We start from the raw sequence: 18,702 nt of genomic DNA on the forward strand, positions 1-18,702 counted from the left end.
ACTCTAGCCAATCTAAAGATGGTGCTGCATTTTAGTTAGAAGTTAGTAGAAATAAAGATGCAATGTTTTTTCTTCAAATGCACAGGCCCCATCTTTTGTCTTCTGACCCCAGCCCAGAGGAAGAGGAGAAACTAGTAAGAATTCAAATAGGAAAAAAACTATTACCATTCATTTCTCTTGGAACCATGATGTGTATATATCACATATATAAATAATGCATCAAAGACATCCCCACCATTCTGATGCCAAGATAAATCTAACTGAAAATGGGCACAGCTTGCCAGAAGCCATGACCATCAGAATCCACAAGGAGAAATGAAAATGACAGACTGTCATCCATAAGGAAGGCAAATTCTAATTGAGTAATATTCAAGTGTCTATAAGAATAATTAAATTTAGTTGTACATACCATAGATTCATCAACACAAACATTTTGCATGTCTTTTCAAATGACAGAACTCAACTGAAATCTGATGTAATTTTTTGCTGATAGTCCTTCAAAATGATAAATCAGTTCAACATAGAAATAGATGGTAAAGTATTTTCAACTGCTAACTTTATATTATCTCTGACAATGAGAACAGGAAAACCATGGCAAAATAAATATGCCTTTGGAACTTTACTTCAAAAAGCTATGATTTGTGGGCTGGGAATATGGCCTAGTGGCAAGAGTGCTTGTCTCGTATACATGAAGCCCTGAGTTCGATTCCTAAGCACCACATATATAGAAAAAGCCAGAACTGGCGCTGTGGCTCAAGTGGCAGAGTGCTAGCCTTGAGCAAAAAGAAGCCAGGGACAGTGCTCAGAACCTGAGTTCAAGCCCCAGGACTGGCAAGCAAAAAAAAAAAAAAGCTATGATTTGTGACCCAAGGTAGTATTATTTCAAGATCAGCTGGATCTTTTCTCATAAAAACTAAGAGAGGTGGTGGTGCACACCTGAAATCCCAGCTATATAGGAGGTGATGTGGGATGATCATAGTGCAAAGCCAGCAAAGCAAAAATCAAAACCATCTAAAAAAAACTAAAGCCGAAAGGGCTAGAGGTGTGGCTCAAGTGGTAGAGGGCCTGCCAAAAAGTACAAAGCCCTGATTTAAGGAAGTGTGATGAACAATGTTTTACACAACCATGTGTACCACAGCCAGACAGGAAGTTTAGTTCCTCACTCCCACATTGTGTAAATGACTGATGAAAGAATCATGGAGCAGATGAAGAGTGAGAAATGTCAGCCTCATAAGCAATGGCCATACAGCTCTCTGCAGTAAAATTAACTAGAACTGTTAACTGGGTGAGAGAGATGAGGAAGAAACCAGAAATCTGACTGACTGCTTGGTGTTCCAACAGAACCACTGAGGCTGGATTACACTAGTACTCATCTGAGATTACTCTTTGTTCGGGGACATTATATTCCTGAACAATAAATGAAATTGTGAAGATAATATTGAAATAGTGAATAGTGTTGGAGCTTGGAATTCCCTCACTCCACTGGTATTACTGCCTAAAACTGTGACTGAGCAAAAAACATGAAATAGTAGTAGTAAATGTATGTTGAAAATGTAGTACAAAACCTGTTGCTTCTTCTACTTATTTTCAGCAAAAGAGATACAGTTCTAAAAGTACTTAACAAAAAAGAATAATTCACATGTGGTGGAACATGCCTACAATTCCAGCTACTCCAGGACGATTCGAGGCTGACCCTGGGCAGTAACATGAGACATTATTCAAAAAAATAACTACAGCAAAAAAAAAAAGTAACAACATAGCTGAAGTGTATAGCACCTGCCTAGCAAGCATGGGGCCCTGAGTTCAAACCATAGAATTACCAAAACCTCTGGGTAGCAGAAGTATGTCAGTTCCTTATTATTGCTTATCCGCATACATTTTTCTATAATTTACGTATATTGCTTTTATAATTTTTTAAAAAATATTCTCAAGTTTTTAAAAGTGCATTTTTTTTCTCTCAAGCCAGTCTTTCTAAGGTTATTGTCTACTGTTAGGAAAGGACCTGCAAAGACAAAATTGTGAATTTTTTTAATAACTTTAAATACATGAGGATAAATTACTTCAATGAACAAATCAAACGGCACATTTTTAAAATATGTACTATACAAAAGTTTTAATAAAAATAGAATTTAAAAAATCAAATATCTTTAGAAATCCAAAATTTTAAATGATATACTAGAAGAAATATTTAAGACTGTCTCTTCAGGGGAGAATGATGAAAGGGGTGACACTGATCAAGATGTATTCATAAACTGCTCTGTTGAATGTCAATTCCTTTGTACAACTAAAGACAATAAGAATATATTTTTTAAAAAGACTGTCTCTGAATATGCATATGTAATCACTTAAGGGAAAAACTTGTAGCTTACATTAAAAATGTGGCAATATCAAGAAATGGCTGCCATGTGATGTTGACAGGATTGAGTCTAGATAAGCCATCATTGTGTTGATCAATAAATATTCTCACTCCTTAGGAATTGCAGTAAAGTGATATAAACATGTAAAAAGTATCACACTAGAGGCATAGTACAGAACATCTTGACATCATACCACCTTTTTGTTTGTTTTGGTTTTCGTGTGCACCAGTTTTCTAGCTTAAACTCAGGGCCTGGATGCAGTCCCTTAGCTTTTTCAGCTCAAGACTGGCACTCTCACTTGAGCCACAGCCCGACTCCCAGCTTTCTGGTGGTTAAAGAGCCTCAGAGACTTTTCCTGCCCAGGCTGGCTTCAAACCTCTAATCTCAGCCTCCTGAGTAGGTAAGATTACAAGCATGAAGCCACCAGTACCTGGCAGATGCAATGCTTTAGGAAAAAAAACACAACAAAACAATTATACAGTGCTCCTGTTCACATTACTAAAAGGCAAATCCCAGTCCTACCCACCTTGCAAACAAAAACTCATGTATGGTAAGTGTGGCTCAGTCCCTGTTGATGTTGCTGGTTGGTGGCTATATGCAATATGCAGTCTGCACAGACACAGAAGCCCTGTAAAGACCTGTCCCTAACCTGGGAGGTCCATGGAAATTTCCAAACAAATGTTTGAAACTTAAACTTATTAATACACTGAGTGTCAGCTGTTACAGAACTCAGTTCTGGTGTGTCTTGTAAATATCTATTCACAATCTCTAAATACATCACACTAGCCTTTACAGCATTGCTTGCATTCTTCAGTAAGCCTATCATATACATAATGAAGAATCCTGAGCTTCCTTCAGGTCTTTCTCACATCATTTGGTCTAAGCAGCCACTCTTTTTCTTTAATCTGGATCAGCAGGTAAATCAGATATTTAACCAAAACTGATGTGTGAGTGAGTGAGTGAGTGTGTGTGTGTGTGTGTGTGTGTGTGTGTCTGATTTTTGGTTGTAATTGAAAATAGTCTCAAGGCACTTTCTTGCCCATGCTGGCTTTGAATGGTGATGCTCAAATCTAAGCCTTCTGAGGAAGTAGGATTACAAGTGTGAGCCTCGGGTGCCTAGAAAATCAACAAAGTAGTATCACCTATTTTACACTTTACACATTTTAGACTTTATGCAAAACTAAGTGCAACAATAACACCTTAATAACATTGTTAGGAAAATGGAGGAAAGTGGAAAAGGAACAGGCCAGACTCATCATCAACAGGCAAGGACTGTTTATTGAGGAACAGCAAGGAGCACAGACCTTCCCACTAGTTTGGAAGTTGTGCAAGGGGGTGAATTTGGGACCAAGCTTATATGGGGTTTGAGCAAAGAGGCAGAGGTTAATGAAGGAGCCACTAGGTCTAAGAAGTTGGTGGCTTTTCCTTAGGCCCACAATGGGTTGTTTACAGCTGGGCTTAAGTGAATTGCCCTGCCTGCAAATCAAAGAAAGTTCACACATACTTGAGGTTTTGCCTGGTGTCTATATGAGCCTGGGGCAATAGGGTGTGGGTCAATCCTTCAACAGTAACAATACTGTGTTGCTCATTTGCTTTCTCCCAGTTAAAGATGTTAGATAACTTTAACAAGTTTACAAAACTCAGATGTATCCTAGGCAAGTGACACTTCAACAGCAGAACTGAGCAGCAAATACTTGTTCCTGTTTAATTCAAAGATATCGAAGACTAGCCAGGTATCAGTGGATGTTCCAAAACATCAGCAACATGCCAATATATGTAAAGTGTTAATATGGACCTTGCAAAACACAAAAACAGCAGCAAAGTTTTTTAAATGGCCTCGTGGGGTAAGTAAGACACTGCTTGCCAAAAGTTCATGTGAAATAGATTTAAGGATTTTAGCTGATTGTAAGCCCAGGATAAGCCTGCAGAATGGCCTGGATACAAAATGACAAGCAACAACAACAAAAAAAAAAAAACTAAGCTATTAGGACCAATGTGGTCCTTACATGGAGAGGGTCACAGCTAGACTTTCCTTCTTGCTAATCAGGCCATACAGGATGTTTCATTTCTTGTTTTAGGAGGCTTTACACACCACAGCAACAATTGTGGGGCGTCACAGTGTCTGTAAACCTCTGCACAAAAACTGGAAGGAGGAACTGAAGGCTCAAACTGGGGTTCGGGTGGGCCAGGAGCAATCGGGTCGAGGTGCATCAAGAGGCCTTAGAGCTCTCTTCTAGAAAATGGGAAGGTTAGTGATTTTTAGTTTGAATATCACACTGTACTCCATAAATATGTACAAGTACTATAAGTCAATTAAAAATTTTAAGTCTACACTCAATGCCAAAAAAAAAAAAAAAACCCCAGACACTAGAACCTGCCTCTGTCTTCCAGGCGCTGCTAGGGGTTGGCAGCAGGTTTTAGCAGGTAGGAGTTTGAAGGCACAGATCTCTCTCGGCAGCCTGGCAGCCTGGAGTTCCTCCACTGGGAGGGAGACTGCTGATTTGTCTTCAGGAGGTCAGATATTCTATAATCAGGAACATTCCTAGAGAACACCATCGAAACCAGGGCTGACATGAGATAAGGGTTGGCTGTGGCAGCCAAGAGCTGCTGCTAAGAACGTGCCTAGAGCTGGCTGTTCCTCCCATGCCAGGGGAGCAGTAAAGTGTGTCCAGAAGTTTCTTCCAGCTCACTAGAGCTGAACTTTGATCTACCCACTACCATCAAGGAACAAGATTCCAGCAGAATCTGTAGTCACTGAGTCCTAACAACATTTTCAAAAGTCACACTTCAATCTTGATTTGCCAGGGCAAAGGAAAGGGGGAGAGGGGGAACAACCTAAAGATTAGCCCTTCTGGGAGGCAAGGTAGTAAATCTTAGTGATGTGACGGCCTCCTTTCTAATGAAATGCTCTTCCACTGCAGGCAGCCTGGAGATCTATGTTCTGCTTTTCCTCTCAGGACCCTGTCTGCTCCCCCACCAAGGCACACAAACCCAAGGTTGCTTCATCTTTATCTCCACCTCTGAATTCTTCCCTAAGTGGGATTCAAATTTCCAATCACCTCAAGAATCACCCAGACTTTAGACACCTTGATCTTAAAACATCCAAATCAGCTAGGCACGGGTGGCTCATGCCTGTAATCCTAGTACTCAGGAGGCTGAGATCTGAGGATTGATGTTCAAGGCCAGCACAGACAGTAAAGTCTATGAGATTCTTATTTAAAAATAACCACCAAAAAACTAAAAGTGGAGCCAGGCTTGTGTACAAAGGCCAAGAGACAGCACCTAGGCCCTGAGTGTAAACCCCAGAACCAGCACAAAACCAAAACAAAAAAATCAAACTCATGCTCTTCACCCTCAAGTAAGTCTTCCTCCTCCATTCCTTGTTGAACCTGGAAAGTAGCTCAATAGGCATTTCTCCTTATTCCATCTTTCATCAGCCATCAGTATATACATTCTCCCTCAGCATAAGCCCCAAAGTGCTGATTCAGACCCCTGCACTTAGCTCAGCCAGACCATAAAAAAAAACTCCCAGCCACACCTGAGGCCCTGCCTCTAGGCCTGTTCCTACACCCAAGCATCCTGTTCTCCATCTCAGCCTAACCTTCTGGATGCACAGTTCAGATGGACTCAGGCTCTCAGGAAAGCCTTGTCGGTCCTCTTTTTAACCTCTGTCAAAACAGTCACCCTGCAGACCCCCTTGCTGCTTCACTTCACTTGGCTTCCTTGCCAGTTACCTTTTTACCAACCACATTTCACAGGAGTCCTGAGCCTGAGCCTGTCCCATCTCTATGTCTTTGGTTCTGCAGCTTCTTCTACCTGGACTGTCAAATCTCACTACTGGGATGGGAACCTCCAGCCACTCATTCAACCTATTCACTTCAGTGATCAGGAAATAAGGAAACAAAAGGCTCGAATAATGGGCACCGGGTCACAGAGTCAGGCTGCAGACCTGAACCTCTCCTCCCCTGTTTTTCTAGATCACACTAAGCCCCATTGTCTGCTATTAATTTGGATGAAATGTCTTTGCTATCCAATTTCCTTATTGGTCTAAAAAAAGAAGAAAGGGAGGAAGGGAGAGAGAGATGCAGATTTGAAAGGCTATTTTACAAAAACATCAGGGTAAAAAATTCCTATGCATTGCCTTCATGGGTTGTTTTATTTTTGTGTCAGTCCTAGGGCTTGAACTTGGGGTGTGGGGGTGCGGTCCCTGAGCTTCGTTGTTCAAGGCTAGCACTGTGCTACGAGAGCCACAGTTCTACTTGAGACATTTTTGGCAATTAGAAAAAAGAATCTCATTGGCCTTTGGCCCCGGCTGGCTTCTAAGCACTATCCTCAAATCTCAGCCTCATGAGTATCTAGGATTACAGGTGTGAGCCACCAATGCCTGGCACATTCATGTATTTTTAGAAACGGGATATATTTTGGAATCCCTTCCAGTCACCTGGATCAATAAGCAGGCTTTGGACATAGAAGCTTAAAAGGAACAAAGAATTACAAACTCACCATGCCTAAGACTTTTGGTTTGTGTCTCTGAAATCTAATTGTATAAGCCCTACAATTTTATATTTAGAAACTTACTTGTTGATTTTTTAACATTAAAAAGACACAATGGAAAACATCACAATAGACCCATGTAATGTCTGTAAGCAAATATTGTCTCAAAACTCTTCATTTATTTTCACTTAATGACTAGTTTCCTTTGGGTCCACCCTGTAAAAGAATTTCCTCAAAATATCACTCTTGGTTTATTCTTTATGTTTAGCAGGCCTACAATTGTAAACTCTAATAACAAATAAGCTTCTTCCTATTATGAAGTTTTCTAAAACTGGAGAATCTATGATTTGGGCTGGCAAACTACTTTCTGGTAATGAACAAATTTTTCAGTGATTTTGTTGTTGTTGATAGTAGTGGTGGTTTCTTTTTGTGCCAGTCCCAAGGCTTGAATGAAGGGCCTGTGCACTGTCCCTTAGGTTTTTGGCTCAAGATTAGCACTCTGCCACTTGAGTCGTAGTTCCACTTCTGGCTTTTTGGTGGTTAACTGGAGATTAAAGTCTCATGGACTTTCTCATCCAGGCTGGCTTCGAACTTTGATTCTTAGATCTCAGCCTCCTGAGTAGCCAGATCTGAGTCATTGGCACCAGACTCTTGAGTGTGGAAAGACTAGGAACTCTCCATGTTTTAGACTAGGGAAAACAAAGGTTCATAATATGACCTTGGATGAGCGCCCAGGCCCCAACGCAGGGACAGTGCCCAGGCCCTGTGTTCAAGTCCTAGGACTGACACAAAAACAAGCCACTACCAGCACCAATAACAACAACAAAAACATTCAAGAGGCAGAGGCCAATCTCATTTTCTCTGCCCCATTTTCCTCTTATCTGATCTATTACTGGTGGCCTGATGAAAGCATTTTGTTCTTGTTACCTAGCCAGGGCTTATGTTTAACTCGTGTGCAGAATGATAAACAACAGATAGAATCTAGATATTACAAGGATTGCCAAATGATGCAAAGTGTCAGAACATCTTGTTTTAATCTTGGTTGTACCTCTGTGAGAGCCATAGCACCTGTGAGGAGCTCCAAGTTTTTCATCTTTTTTTTTTTTTTTTTTTTTTTGCCAGTCCTGGGCCTTGGACTCAGGGCCTGAGCACTGTCCCCTGGCTTTTTTGCTCAATGCTAGCACTCTACCACTTGGGCCACAGCTCCACTTCCAGCTTTTTCTTTATATGTGGCGCTGAGGAATCAAACTCAGGGCTTCATGTATACAAGGCAAGCACTTTACCACTAGGCCATATTCCCAGCCCCAATCTTTTCATCTTTCAACAACAAGGCAAATGCAAAGGTCTTCTCCACCCACAAATTCAAAGTTGCTGCTGCATTGTTCTAAGTATGCTATGTGGTCAAACCCTCAACAGCATGGAGAAAAGTTATTCAGCTCCATTTTAACAACAAAAACACTAACAGTTAAAGAGAAGTAAATGCCCAAGGTCCTTCCTCTATTGGTAATAGGAAGGAATGGAATTTATCCAGGTCCAATGATTCTGGAGCCTTCACACCTCATCAGAGGTAGACCATGGAAGATGTTAGGCCTGCTAGTCAGACATTCTGATTCTGAACTAAGACTAATCAGTGGTGCTCATTTTATAGATTAAGATTTAGGCCCACCAGAGTGTAATCTGCCCAAGATCAAAAAGTTCGCTATACAACTATGGCTACATACAATTATTTCTATACAAACTCCAGCTAACAAAAGCTTGAGTCCACATTTACTTACATCATCTCAGTTGGCACCCAAATAAGATGAGCAATGGCCATCATCACCATTCCCATGTCACCCTACCAAAGCTAAACAGCAAACAGGAGCAAACCTGGACCCCCAGCCTTCAATGCTTACTTCCAGCCCAATGCACCATTATACTCGGTAGAAATGCCACCATGGTGGGGATTCTCTGAAGAATGTATTCAGAAAAGACTCAACATACAGAGAGCTTTCCAGATAAATGAAATACATATAAAACATGGCATGGTGTTTTGAATCAGTCTCTGATATGTGACAACAATCTAAAATCCCCAAAGCAAGTCAACAAGAAAATGGTAACTCAGGATATGGTCACGTCAAAACTGCCCTTAATGTTCTTCTGATCTTGACTACTCTTTCATCTTCCACCAGGAATTTCTCTCTTTTCTTGTTTTCCTTCCTCAGTAGAACATTTTGAAGACAGGGTAAAACCAAGCCAGCATAGCAACATTAATAAAGTATGTAAAAAAATCAGGGGTCAGCCAGGTGCCCATGGCTCAAATCTGCAATTGTAGCTACTCAGGAGGCTGAGATGTGAGAATCCCAGTTCAAAGCAAGCCTGGGCAGAAAAGTCTGTAAGACCTTTATCTCCAATTAGCCACCAAAAAGCTGGAAGTAGGGGCTGGGAATATGGCCTAGTGGCAAGAGCGCTTGCCTCCTACACATGAAGCTCTCAGTTCAATTCCCCAGCACCACATATATGGAAAACGGCCAGAAGGAGCGCTGTGGCTCAGGTGGCAGAGTGCTAGCCTTGAGCGGGAAGAAGCCAGGGAAGGTGCTCAGGCCCTGAGTCCAAGGCCCAGGACTGGCAAAAAAAAAAAAAGCTGGAAGTAGAGGTATGGCTCAAGTAGTAGTGCACCAGCCTTGAGAAAAAAAGGTAAGAAACAGCAGTACCCAGGCCTTGAGTTCAAGCCCCAGTACCAGCATGACTTTCGACACACACACACACACACACACACACACACACCCCAGGAGTCAAGGAACTCAGGTCTTAAGTTCTACTATATACTACCTGTTGGGTACTTATTTACATTACGTACACTGCTCTGGGTATCAGCTTCTGATGCAGAAATGAATCCCAAACTACTTTCTGCTTACTGCATAACTATGTGATAAAATTACACCAACAAGACCACCATCCTAGCCATAACTATTGACATGTATGCTGAAATGGGGGAACAGGGTCACTATTAACGCTGAATCTGGCTGGATCTGGCTAATTTATTTAAAGTAACATGCCTTCCTCAAGGTTAAAAATGACTGGTCTCAAAAACAAGGCAAACAACCCTGAATAATTCTAGAACATGGTAGAGAACTACCACTATTATTTCCTAACTAATCTTTTTCATCATCTACCCCATCACGACCTGCAATTACAGTTGTCTAAAGATTTCACTCAGACCTCATCTTCCAGTCTCCCCAGAAACCTAGCTCAGTGATTCCCTGAGCATACATCTATATTATCCCATTACAACTAAATTATCTTCACAGCTCTTCTCTCCCTGCTGGATTGCAAGATACTCAAAAGCTGGTGTCTTCAACCCCACATGTGTCCAACAGCCCATTCAACCAGGTTTGAAACAGTCTATGTGTGTACATGAACTTCACAATTTCCTAAGTGGATTTTTATATCACTCAATTAAAATAGAACTATTTTTAAATAAAAAGAAATTCAGGACAAATAAATGCAGAGCTCATTTTACAGATGAGAAAACAGGCTTAGCAAAGATAACAAAGTCAAGTTCAATCAAAGTGAACAGAGCCCATGAGTCTAGTCTCATTACAACACATGGTAGACAGAGAAACAATATACAGGAAAAGAATCAAAACGTATGAAATGAAGGAAATTCTTTTTTCCATTTTATCTTTCAGATAAACCTAACAGAACAGAGTAGGATATCAGCTCACACTTTCCCAGTAACAAAACCAGAGATAATTTTTTTAAATGAGGAAATCATTTGGTTTAGATTCATAAGTAACTAAGCAAAGATTTGTTTTCTTATAGAACTTATAGGTATTCCCAATAGCATTGTAAATTATAAAATAACAATCAAAAGGATTTTTTTTCTGCTCCTAAAAGTGATGACAAACCAATGCAACAGCAATACTTACAAAACTATATGATGTAAACCAACTGTACAACTCATGGAGGGAAGAGGGAAATGAGGAGGGGGGAGGTGAGGAAAAAATGAGGGAGGAGGTTAACAAGTTGGATGAAAAATGTACTCACTGCCTTACGTATGAACCTGTAACCCCTCTGTACTTCACTTTGACAATAAAGAAAAAAAAATTAATGAAGGTTACAGGCTCATACCTGTAACTTTAGCTACTCAGAAGGCTGAGATCAGGAGCTGAGATTCAGAGCCATCCAAGGCACAATGTTTCCAAAACTATTTCAACCAATAGCTGGGCATGGTGGTAAGTATCTGTTATCCCAGCTGTGATATAAATAGGAGCTCACAGTCCATGCTAGCTTGAGTGAAAAGTGAAATCCTATCCCAAAACTAACTAGAGCAAACAGCTGGAGGTAAAGTACTGGCCTAACAAGTTTAAGGACCTGAGTTCAAATCCGAATCAGGGGGAAAAAGTTTATCAAAAGAAAAGGATTCAGAGCTGGGAATATGGCTTAGTGGCAAGAGTGCTTGCCTCATATACATGAAGCTCGAGGTTTGATTCCTCAGTACCATATATATAGAAAAGGCCACAGCGGCGCTGTGGCTCAAGTTGGCAGAGTGCTAGCCTTGAGCAAAAAGAAGCCAGGGACAGTGCTCAGGCCCTGAGTTCAAGCCCCAGGACAAAAAAAAAAAAAGAATAAAGCAAGAAAGAAAAGGATTCTACATTATAAGTCACTAGGAACTGAAAATTAAAACAATCATGAGATAGCATTACATAGCTACTGAAATAGAAAAAATCCAGAACATTACAACATCAGATCCTGGTGAGGTGGTGCTGTAAAAGGAGCTCTCAAATTCACTGATGATGTCAATGCAAAATGGCATAGCCACTCTGGACGACAGTTTGGCAGTTTCTCACAAAACTAAATATAGTCTTAGCATACAACCTGGCAGTAGTGTCTTCCATTTATCTTCCCAAAAGAGTTAAAACTTAAGTGCACAGAAAAAAAAATCTATGCTGAGCTGTCCACAGTAGCTTTATTTATAACTGCAAAAACTGAGAAGCATGGGGCTGGGAATATGGCTAGTGGTGTTGGGGATTATTATGGCCTGGGGAAGGCTGCCCTTCCACCAGCCTTGGGACAATGGAAGTCCCTCCCACCTTCTGGCCTCCACCCCTTGGGAGGTGAACACGTGTGTGCCACCATGATGGGGTTGTCCCGCCCACAAAGGGAAGTTTCGTGATGTCACTTGATGAACGTGATCCCTAGCCTATGACTGGCCCTTTGGCCAGCCCCCTTTCTTTCCTGCCATTACTTCTATATAAGTGCCCTTCCATATTAAAGTCTTTGAGACGCTTCCCACCACCGCAGCGTGTCCCTGATGCCTTCCTTTTCGCCTCCGCCCTTGGTAACATGTGAGGGGACTGGGGGGAGGGGAGGCTTCAGCAACCTTTCCTCAACTTAGCGCTTGCCCATGTGAGCACGCCTTTGGCCTTCCGCTGGCAGAGGGCCAGGCTGAGTGCTCTTTCACAGAGTTTGTGGTTACCATTCTCCCCGTGGGGGGAGAAAGGGGTTGTCCAAACCCCAACATAGTGGTAAAGTGCTCACCTTGTATACATGAAGCCCTGCGTTCATTCCTCAGCACCAAGGGGTAGAGTGCTAGCCTTGAGCAAAAAGAAGCCAGGGATAGTGAGTTCAAGCCCCAGGACTGGTAAAAACAAAACAAAACAAAAACTTAGAAGCAACTTAGAACTAGATCCATTCATCTCTGCTATTCTAAAGGTAAGTGAACCAATAAGATACACAAGCCATACAAACAGATATGGAAGCCGGGCACCAATGGCTCATACCTGTAATCCTTAACACTCAGGAGGCTGAGATCTGGGGATCATGGTTCAAAGCCAGCTCAGGCCGGAAAGTCAGTAAGACTCTTATTTCTACTAAACTACCAAAAAAGCTGGAAGTGGAGCCCGGGCTCAAATGACAGGGCACTAGCTTCGAGCAAAACAAGCACCAGGCCTGGAGTTTGAGCTCCAGGACCAGCACTTAAAAGGAAAATATATAAAGGCAACTTAATGCTTATTACTAAGTAAAAGGAGCCAATTTCCACACTGCAGGATTCCAACTATATAACATCCTCTGTAGGCAACATTACCCAGCTTAAAAAGATGACTTGTCTCAAGTTCAGAGGGGAGAGAGGAATAAATAGACAATATAGATGGAAATGGTACTCTTCAATGTACTATGACAGCTGATAAATGTCACTACACCAAACTTATACAGTGTACAAGGCCAATACAAACCATGGACTCTCATGACAAAGTTTTGATATAAATTCATCGATGTTAATAAATGTACAGCTCTGCTGAAATCTTAGTCTGGATTATACCAGTTTACTTAGCAGAGGCAGCAGATTTTTTCAAATTCAAAGAATAGTTTGACTATGACATTAATTGGTGACATTCTGCAAGGCCAAACCAACAAGGGACTTGCTTCAAGTGAGACAGAAGAACTGACACCTAAAGAAATACTCAAAAGTTGGGGCTGGGAATATGGCCTAGTGGTAAAGTGCTTGCCTCGTATACATGAAGCCCTGGGCTCGATTCCTCAGCACTACAGATACAGAAAAAAGCCGGAAGTGGCGCTGTGGCTCAAGAGGTAGAGTGCTAGCCTTGAGCAAAAAGAAGCCAGGGACAGTACTCAGGCCCTGAGTCCACACCCCAGGACTGGCAACAAAAACAAAACAAACAAAAGTTACAGATAGATTTCTGTGCTGTGGGCTTCTAAACGCAAGAGCAAGTCCCAAGTGGCAAGTTGGGCTGTTCTGGTCTGTTGGAGGCCTCAAAGGTAAATTAATAAACCTGGGGTCAAGACAGGACTGCCTGAATGCTGTGGTTTGAAGCAGCTGGATCGAAGGACATGAAGCACTTGTATTTAACAAGAAATAAGAAGAAACTAGGTCAGGCACCAGTGGCTTGTGCCTGTAATCCTAGTTACTCAGGAGACTGAGATCTGAGAATCCCAGGTCAAACTCAGGCCAGCCAGAAAAGTCCATAAGGCTCTCATCTTGAAGCCAGCCCCCAGCAGGAAAGTAGCTTATCTCCAAATAACCAACAAAAAGCCAAGAGTGGAGGTAGGATTCAAGTGGAAGAACCCAACATTGAGCAGAAAAAGCTGAGCAAGAGCATGAGATTCAGTTTAAGCCCCAGTACTCACACATACACAAGAAACACTTAGATGCCTAGGTCATCTGAACCAATCTTAGACATAAAAGACAGTAAAGCCACTAGATTACATCATTTCAGAAGATGAAGAACAATGTTCCTTCCTAACTACCTAAGTCTCGGCCACCACCTTCACCTCCTACCAGAACCACAACAGCACCTAAGGGGCCACTCTACTTCCATTCAAAACAAAATCAGCTGATGTCAACTCCCCTCTTTCACACCCTCTAAGGCTTCCCACTGCACTTAAAAGCAAAGCCCAGCCCAGTACTCTCCCTAAACTTCAGGGACCAGATTCCCCAGCCTCAAGCTCACTCTATGCTCCAGCCACAAGGCCTCCTTCCTGCTGCTCTGCCTGGGAGTGTGCTGAGTGCCCTCTCCCCACTCAAAGGAAATGCCACCCCACACCAGCCAGCCCCCAATTTGCTTCTTGAATCTGAAACTACTTTGTTGGTCTATCGGCTTGCTGCTTTGCTGTCTCTCCCAACTACAATGTGAGCTCCATAAAAAACAAAATCTCTTGTTTGTAGCTAAATGCCCAGTTCATCAAACAGGACCTGGCAAACAGCAGCTTCATAAATATCTGTGTAGAGGATGTTGTGAAATGACATATTGAATGAATAATGAGAATAAACCTATGTTTTAGGCTAAGTAAAATTAGAGAAAAACACTTTACATAAAATATTGATTAGCAATCAATTACTTGCTTTAAAAAAGGATTCCTTCCCTAATGAATTTTTAAGCATTTGGCTTACAAAACTCCAGTGTGCCTAGTGTTTAAAGGATAAATCTATTGTGCACATATAATGAACCAATTCCTCCAGGGTATAGATATTGCCTGGTACACAGAAGGTGCCCCATAAATATATGGGCACTGGAAAATAACTCAATACACAGCAAAAACTAATGAAAATATACTTGGATTTGAAACACAGCATGTCTGGCTGTGTGGATATAAAATCCACTATCATGTAATACTAACAGTAATCACAGCCCAGTCTTTACAGACAGGTGCAAATCTGAGCTAATTCAGAACGTTACCAGGCAGTTGTACAGTAAGGTATATGGCGACATAGAGACAATCAACAGGCAAGCTCCAAACCACCAGGCTGCTGGGGACATCTGTGGGTTTCGTACAAAATCACAAAGCCTGAACTTCCTTTTTATTTAAAATCTATGTAAACATCGAGGGTCCCCAGTGAAAGACCCAAAAACGACACTCAGTGTCCAACCCCATTTATGATGTAAGGCACACCTCCTGCCCCAACGGTCCTATCATGTCTGATGAAAAACAAAAGCAGTGCAGTTTTTAAGATTTTTTTTAAAAGAAATTAACTTTTTCTTGTTTTGCTTTTACTCCTACATGCTAAAATTGTTCACACCTCACATTCAATATTCATATAAGAAAAACAAGTTCTTGCTCAGGCGACCACCTGCATTGCTGACACTCACTCCCCTTCTCCTTTCCTACCAGGTGTTGAGCAGCAGCTGCAAAGGTCAGAATGGAAAATGAATCAGCCAAGTGGATGTGTGAGTGCTGTGTGAAGTGTGGGCTTTATGTGTATGTATGTGATCTTAAAGGGACACTGCATAAACAAATACTAATGCACTTTGGGATTCTGCACATTTTGCAAACTACTATATTTTGCTATAGCCCATTCCCTAGTGAGAATATAAAATGTGTTGGTAACTTGTCCCTTCACCACAAACCAAACCGATCCCAGAGATCACTCTTATAATCAATAATCTCAAGAAATGAGTTTTCAAAGGATAACTTCATAGGTTAAGTTCACAGAATAACACTGTATTTTTAAAAATCAACTTCAGGATATGGTGTAATGGCTGCACAAGCTAGAGAAAATGAAATATAAAATAAGTATATTTTTAAAAACTTAGGTGATGCATAATTTTTTCCAAAAACATTCAATAGTTTTTTTTATTGTCCTTGAGTTTAAAGGACAACTTAGGAATAACAGAACCTAAAGCAAGCTATCAGCATATAGTCATTTCAGTTATATGAGCACCAAAAGTATTGTCACTTAGAGGAGGCTAAAAAATCTTCCTAAGGGCCCCTCAAGCTTCTGAAATAAGGTTTTCACTGTCCCCTCCACACCAAAGTATAGCAAAAGTACATCTCAGTCCTACAGTGAATAGCAACTTATGAAATACGTTCTGGAAATGTACATAAAGCTTAAAAACAGGACAAGCTGTAGTTGTTTTTCAAAAGAAATAGTAGATTCTTGAAATTTATCCCTGGTTTTGGAATAAACTCAATGAGTCTGGATTTGTTTGGGCAGGGATTTTTTTTTTCCTTTAGGCTTTACAGTACAATACTGCAAAATAACAATATAAAAAGAATAACAATATAAAAGCAACACTAGTCCCTAACCTACAATAAGCAAAATGTCGCCAGACAACACACTCAGAATTACTTTTTAAGTCCACAATGTTCTTATATTTAGCATGATTTTTACAAAAGCTGACTGGTCAAACCAGAAAATATGGGCATTGCCCACATTTCAGTACAAATATTCTACTGACTCAAAACTTTTACTACCAGTTGTGAAGACCCAGCTGGCTCGTTATTTGCAAGTAGATTAGCTACTCTGAGTCTGCTCTTTCTCATCATTTCACTTATAGGCGATGCCACATCTGCTTATAAGCAGGTATCCGACCCCCCCCCCAAAAAAAAATACAGTTAGAAAAATAACTCCCTAAAAGCCTCATACTCCAACTAGTGACAGAACCACCACCTGTTGGGCATTTGTAAGGCAGTCTCTCCACCTGCCTTTATCAGAACCCCAGAAGGGCCAGCAAAGGGGGAAGTCTCCTAACTGTGCTCTCCATCTGAAGGGAGCCCCAGAAACCTTCTCCAGCACCTTTCTTTTAGCAGCTGGTGGGTTTGCCCCCGGATTGATGAGCGTTAAAAAGTTCTAGAAATAAAGCTTTTGTGGCAATACAAAGAAAAACGTGGGACTTAACATTCAGACCTCAGAAAATAAATAGCTAATTAAAAAAACAAACAAACATGAAACCCCCGGTCCCTGGGCATCCTCTGAAAGCCAGCCCACCAGGCACAAACTTGCACCCGCGAAAGGGGAGACTCAGGGGACGAGGCCGGGGCTCGGTCCAGCTTCAGTTTCCCCACCTGGGAAATGGGCGCGTCGCCATCTCACCTATTCTACGAGAGACGTGAAGACCAATGAATGAAAAGTACCCCACCATGGACGCAGCCGCGCTCCCCGGGGCTCCGGAGCGCCCCCTCTTTCCCCGCCCGTGGTCCAGCCCGGCGAGCCGCGGTCGGACCGTTACAGAGACGGCCCAGAACCGCCGGGACGAGGGCTCTGCCGGGCCGTCTGCTTCGGTAACGGGCGCCGGCCCGCCGCCGCCTACCTTGGCCACCCAGCTGAACAATGGTGACATCGCGGGCCCGGCCGCGGCTTCCTCGCCGCCGGCTCCCGCTCACTCGCGCCGCCTGCCCGTGGGCCCGTGGGAGGCCGGAGGCGGGCTCGGGGCGCGGCGCGGCTCGGGCATCCTCCCCCTCAGCGGCGGCGACGACGAGGCGGCGCGTTCCGAGCACAGGGGAACGCGCCCTCCGGGCTGTCCCGCCGAGAAAGGGAAGTGGGCGTGGTCGAAGCGCCCCGCCCGCCGCCGCGCTCGCCACGCCCCCGGACACGTCCAGGCCCCGCCCACCTCGGGCCTGCTCAGGGCGGGAAGTTGGAACGCCCACCCTCTCTGAGGTAACTCAGACTCTGCCAGAAACCCTGGCGACTTGGAGAGGAGCCTTTGCGAGCTGTGTCTTCCAACTGAGAAATCGGGAAAGTTCTCTCTGGGTGGGAGGTTGGGGGGAACGAAAAGTCCTCTCAACTTTGCAGGGGTTACCCCACCCCACCCCCATTGAGTTTCCCTCTAAAGGCTGTGGATTGCTGGTGACAAAGGGACCAGTGTTTCCAGCCCCTAATACCTTTATGTAATCAGAGGTGCTTTTCTTGGCGTCAGTAAAAACCCAGCTACTGAGATGTGAAGTGAAGCAGAGGTAAAAAGAACCCTCAGCTCCAGGAGCTTGCTTGTGGCAACCTGCAAGAGGTTGACTGACTTCATCCATGTTCCTCTCCCCCAGGTGAGCTGATGAGGCTGGGTGGTCGGTTTATGACTACAAAGGTTAAACTGGCACTCCTGAGTTACGCTGTGAGAAAGAAAAGTCCAAAGGTCTATTAGCTGACTAATGATGTAGTGGCAGGTCTAAGCCAGGGACTTCCACAGTCCAAGTTACAGACTTCATTTCCCGCTTCTTTTCCTTCTGTTAAGTTGTGCGTTATTTTCAAAAAGGCCAATAGAATATTTTAATGTTGTTCCCTAAATATCTGGCATCTGAGTATCATGGGTATAGTAGTTATCTGTTGCTACATAACGAATTACCACACACTCTACAATAACTATATCTGAGGGCTGGGGATATGGCCTAGTGGCAAGAGAGCTTGCCTCGTATACATGAGGCCCTGGGTTCGATTCCCCAGCACCACATGTACAGAAAACGGCCAGAAGTGGCACTGTGGCTCAAGTAGCAGAGTGCTAGCCTTGAGCAAAAGGAAGCCAGGGACAGTGCTCAGGCTCTGAGTCCAAGGCCCAGGACTGGCAAAAAAAAAAAAAAAAAAAAAAAACAGCTATATCTAAGAGTCAGAAATCCAGGAGCATGTTAGCTGGATATGTGT

The 18,702-nt window shown here is 42.7% G+C and overlaps 1 protein-coding gene across 3 annotated transcripts in view; it reads right to left on the bottom strand.

Annotated features, from left to right (window-relative positions):
- The window catches only part of Tbc1d1 (TBC1 domain family member 1), a 178,123-nt gene that overhangs the window by 103,309 nt on the left and 56,112 nt on the right, over positions 1 to 18,702 (bottom strand). Inside the window, exon 1 of one of the 3 annotated variants that reach the window (XM_048364435.1) lies at positions 17,384 to 17,593. The exons of the other annotated variants lie outside the window; for them this stretch is intronic. Coding sequence (XP_048220392.1) covers positions 17,384 to 17,413 — 30 coding nt within the window. The 5' untranslated portion in view covers positions 17,414 to 17,593. Of the gene's footprint in view, positions 1 to 17,383; positions 17,594 to 18,702 lie in introns of those variants that run through there. 3 annotated transcript variants of the gene reach the window in all.

Source organism: Perognathus longimembris, chromosome 16, assembly GCF_023159225.1.
Source record: "Perognathus longimembris pacificus isolate PPM17 chromosome 16, ASM2315922v1, whole genome shotgun sequence".
Taxonomy (NCBI): domain Eukaryota; kingdom Metazoa; phylum Chordata; class Mammalia; order Rodentia; family Heteromyidae; genus Perognathus; species Perognathus longimembris.